Source organism: Acanthisitta chloris, unplaced genomic scaffold, assembly GCF_000695815.1.
Source record: "Acanthisitta chloris isolate BGI_N310 unplaced genomic scaffold, ASM69581v1 scaffold38462, whole genome shotgun sequence".
Classification (NCBI taxonomy): Eukaryota; Metazoa; Chordata; class Aves; order Passeriformes; family Acanthisittidae; genus Acanthisitta; species Acanthisitta chloris.
In genome coordinates this window covers 4,091-9,100 of record NW_008660535.1, presented here as the reverse complement: position 1 = coordinate 9,100, position 5,010 = coordinate 4,091, and the positions used below count along the sequence as shown (strand labels likewise).

The 5,010-nt window shown below is 48.0% G+C and overlaps 1 protein-coding gene across 1 annotated transcript in view; it reads right to left on the bottom strand.

Moving 5' to 3' along the window:
- Positions 1-435: 435 nt before the first annotated feature.
- Positions 436-5,010, bottom strand: part of LRRC20 (leucine rich repeat containing 20) — a 7,699-nt gene continuing 3,124 nt past the window's right edge. The window contains exon 4 of the mRNA XM_009069840.1: positions 436-587. Within this exon, the coding sequence (XP_009068088.1) occupies positions 436-587 (152 nt within the window). The remainder of the gene's footprint in view (positions 588-5,010) is intronic.

Here is a 5,010-nt window from a genome sequence, read left to right as displayed (position 1 = left end):
CAAATTTAAGCAGATACAAACCTCCTGATGTGACAGAAAAGCATTTAATCAGGCACTTGGCACACCACCATGTCAGCAATTCTGGGGGAGACCCTCACAACTCCAGGGATGTCTCCCACCAGCCCAGCTGCTCCCCATTCCTGCCTGGGCGGGAGGGACGCTGCCAAACATCCAACTCCCCCCAGTTCTACCCAAACCTCACACCACATGCATTGCAGCTCCAAAACACATAAGTGGGTGATTCCTTGGCTTGGAATTTGGAAGAGCCATCCCTTCATGGAGAAGCCCCACTGCTTGCTTTAATTAAGGCAACACAAGGGAGTGGCTGCCTCGCTGCGGATTTGGGGCAGGAACTGCAGCAGGGACTGACCTAAGCCAACCACTCTAGGGGCAGTCACCCCTCAGCACAGCTCGCCCAGGCACTCTGAGACCCTTTCAGGCCTTGGGGCTGGACTTCTCTGGTGACAGCAGCAGGTCGAAGGGAACGAGGGGCCGGACCAGCAGTCGCACCTCGGGGCCCACGGGGTTGTCACGCAGGTTGAGGCTCCGCAGTGATGCCATGGAGGCCAACTTCTCTGTTGGCACCTCTGCAACGAGAGCAGGGGGTGAGAACCCAGCCTGGAGTCATCTGCCAGGGAATTCAGAGGGGTGAAAGCCCCTCTTGGTGGACAATCTGGTCTCCAAGCTTTGATCAAAAGAGTAACATAGTAACATATTCAATAACAACTGCTCAAGCAAATGGTTATCTGTTAGACTTGATGACCTTAGAGGTATTTTCCAACCTTAATGATTCCATGAAAAATTTCTTGGCAAGGTGCAAGCCCTATGGTATTCAGTGTGTACACTGTCCTCCAGTTCAGAGAATCATAGCATCATCAAGGCGGAGGAGACCCCTAAGATCTTCGAGTCCTACCATTACTTCTCCCAGTTCTATCAGAGCCCCTGCTGGAGTGCTAAACTGGTATTCAAAGACTTATCCCCTGATTTTATTCCCAGTGTTGCAATGCCCAGGAGCTCTCACCATGCTAAGGGGAGAGCACATGCTCATTGCCATTGCTGGACAGGCTGCAGAATGGCTCTGAGCCATCAACAGGCTGACTCCTATTTCACAATTTCCATGAATTTGAGTGTTTTCCTTTAAAAAACATTATATTTACAAATTTTACATTACAAATAAGGTGCAGGTCTCCTGGATGGTTCCAAAGCGAATCCACTGAGGGTAGAGCAATGAGACTGATACAAAACCCTAACCATTAAGCTTCCTGAAAGGTGATAGCTTTTTGTCACAAATCACAATGTTTTAGGCTTGCAAAGCCCAGCAATTTGCTAAAACCAAATTATTAATTTGGTCACCAAAATGACAAGGGGCTTTTATATCCCAGCTCCTATTTCCCTTTTATATCCCAGCTCCCATTCCTTCTGCCAACACCTGGAGCAGAACTGTGGTGTTGTGATTATAGCTGGGGGATAAGTGTGTGATTTTCAAAGCATAAATCTTATTTTATGCTGGCAAAAGACTCAAACACTTTGATGCCTTTGTTTATTCCCTCTTTCTTCTCCAGAAAACAGTGATATGCTCCATCCACGTGTTCCCTAGTAGCACAGCTCTCACCAGGCTGAGCTTCACATGGATTTTTTAATAACTCTTCATGGTGGATTTGCTCACTGACATTTTTCTATATCATTTTGCTTTTTTTCTTTCCCCTTGATGCACATAAATAATGATTGTTTTTCATAGATCTTCCTGATTAGTCATCTTCTACGTCTATGCAGTGTGTAAACTTACAGACAAAAGTGCTTACCCCCACTTGTCTTCAACTTAGGGAGTTAAGGAAAGTCTTTTAGGGACCAAACCTTGCCCAGGGTGGGAACAGCTCAGCTCTGCACCCTCGTTCCAGGCAAGGAGCAGTGACTCACCTCTGACATGAAGGGACAGGCAGGGCTGTAGGGTTGTGTCGTGGGAGCCACAGATTCCTCTATAAACAGCCCAAAGCATGATTTGTTGGCTTCCCAATGGATAAGGCACTTGCATTTGGGCCTGAATTATTCATGGTAACTTCACCAGTTAAGCAAAAAAAAAAAGGGAGGGAGGAAAGGCTTTTTCCAAATTAAACAAGAATATGATGTTAAGTGAGTGACAAATCTAGTTCCTCCGGATGAAAGGGAAGCTGAGGCATTGGTAGGCATCCAAGGAGGTGGATATGAAAGGGATGCTGAAGTGCTTGTGGAGCTGCTGATGAGCACTAACAGCCAAGTACAGATGCAAACTGAAGAGGGAAGGACCCTGCTTGTCTCAGCAGAGCTGTTCCCCTGTCACCTTTGGGCTTTACCTGTAGCCTTTGGTGGCAATCAGCTCCTGCCAAGCCTCCTCCAACCCTGCTGCTGGAGATCCACTCACTGGCTCCTCTGGGGCTGTTAACAAAGATGCTTTTCCCGTGCCATTATCACAAATTAAGAGTGATCATAGAATCATAAAATCCCAGACTGGTTTGGGTTGGAAGGACCTTAAAGACTACCCAGGTCCACCTCCTGCCATGGGCAGGGACACCTCCCACCAGCCCAGGTTGCTCCAAGCTCCATCCAACCTGGCCTGGGACACTTCCAGGGATGGGGCAGCCACAGCTGCTCTGGACAACCTGTGCCAGTGCCTCAGCACCATCACAGGGAAGAATTTATCCCTAATATCTAAGTTAAACTTCCTCTCTGTCAGTTTGACACTTGTCCTACCACTACATGCTCAGGAGAACAAAATTTACCAGAGTTGCCACCAGCAGTGACCTTCCCAGTCTTGACAGCAGTTTCAACATCATCTCTATTAAGCTATTAATCAAGGAATAAGAGAAAGAGAAACTGAAGCTTCAGGCACCAAAACATCCCCATGGATTTGGGAGCTTAAAAGGCTGATTTGATGCAACTCTAATTATCGGGGAAAGACTTATAGCACTAACAGGAGTATCCACATAATTACAGGCCAGGGTTAAGAGTTTATTGAGATGAAGTAGGCAGCTTGTGGCACTAAATGTCTCCTTTCACAGAGCCCGCAGGCTCCAGGCAGGCATTAATTAATCTCCTTTTGCTCCTGTTTCCCTTTAGCTGGTAAACATTACCTACCGCCTCCTGTTCAATCAGCCTTAGTAGGTCACTCAGCCCTCCCTCAACAGGTGCTTTCAAATTGGGTTTGCAGCCCTGGATTCAGCTTCTCCAGCATCCCTGGGGGCGGTGCAGAGGAGGACAGGCAGGATCAGTACTGGCACAGCACCACTAACCAGATGATCTGCTACCTTCACTCTGATGGAGAAAGCCACAGTCCCACCCCGACCTTCACCCAAAGAGAGCTGGAGAGAGACTCTGGACACAGAGAGGACAAGGGGGAACGGCTTCACACTGCCAGAGGTGATGTTTAGATGAGATAATAGGCAGAAATTCTTCCCTGTGAGGGTGGTGAGGTTGCTCAGAGAAGCTGATGGATACTCCTGTGTGTCAAGGGCTCAAATGGCTGTTAAGGAACGCGCAAATTTGTGCCAGTTAAATTCAAGTTGGTTGAATTCCCTTAACTCTTGCGCCCCTATCATGCCAGGCTAGTGTGGGAGGAGAAGGTATATATGTAAATACAAGCTCAGAGATCAACTAGAAAACCATATTAGTCTGTAAAAATGCATATATAGAAACACAAACCCGTGTGCAGGTGAGCCTGGGAGGGATTTGGGAAGGGCTGGCAGGAGCAAAGTGATTGCCCAGACATTTGCTTCCTTGGAAGAATAGTCTGTAACCCCTGGGCTTTTTAGTCTCTACCTCTTTCCTCTGCAGAAAATGCGTAAAATACGCTCATCTCACTTATTTCTGCAGCAGGCAGCATTTTGTGCACTACTGCCATATGTGCCTAAAATATTTTCACTCGGAATTGTTAAGTTTTACTCTGTTGTTATCTTTCCCAAGACATCCTCTCCTCAGGGTTAATCTAGCTAGATACAACCCTGCATGCAGCCTTTCCTCCCTGCATTTGAACAGGGAAAAAGGCCCCTCAAAAGCTTGTTTCCCTCCTTGCAGCAGCCTGCTTGCACAAAATGTGTGGGAAATGTGCTGTTTGGAGACCAGGTCAGACTGAACTCAGCCAATTAAACTCCAAATGTGATGAAGGGAACTAGAATTGAGACAGGTCTTGCTGGGAGAGAAAAAAAAGGGGGTGAGGAAGAACCGTGTCTCGTTCTGGCTGGCACTGAAGAAGTGTTTAACGTCTTGTGTTTCTCCAGGCATGGCCAGGAAGCAGCTGAAGTGATGCTGTTAGTAAGACTCATGTTGCAGGAAGCAGCTTCCCCAGCAGTACCTAAGGCAAGCCCAGAAAACAGAGGAAGACTGAGTGGAGTGGGTATTTGCCTCCCCAGGGATCTGTGTGATGCTTCAGCCTGGACCCTTTGATAGCTCACTCCTTGATAAATCCCCTTTTGTCTGTGTGCCACAGCTGCCTCTTTCCCCCAGCGTTTGGGGACTCCAAAGGCTGCAGCTGTGTACATGAAAGATATTCCTCCCACTGCAGGGCTGAGGGATGCGCAATTTACCATTCCTTTAATTTCATTTTCAGGGCATTTTGTAATGTTACAGCTCCTATTTGCTCTGGGAAATGCTCAGGTGGGCTTGTGTCCTGGTTCTGCCTGGCAGCAAACATCCCAGCCCAGCATCCCTGGGGCTGAGTTCCGCAATCAGCTCTATTTTCTAATGAAATCTGGTGAGTTTGAGTCACCCCAGCTGGAGCTGCCTTGAGAGCCATATCCCAGCGTGGTGAATGTGGCAGCTTCAATGGGGCTTGATTCCTACTGTGCCTGCACCAGCTTTTCCCTGGGAGGCAGGGAAAACATTAGGAAAGGCAAGTGCCTAATAAAGCTCTCTCTGTTTAGCATCTCCCATGCACCTCTGTGTCCTTCCCCCTGCCAAATTCATGCTGCTTTTGCTGGATCACTCCTCAGCCTGTGGCTGCAGCTGCTGGGTGGTGGATGCTTTAAGCCAACATCTCTC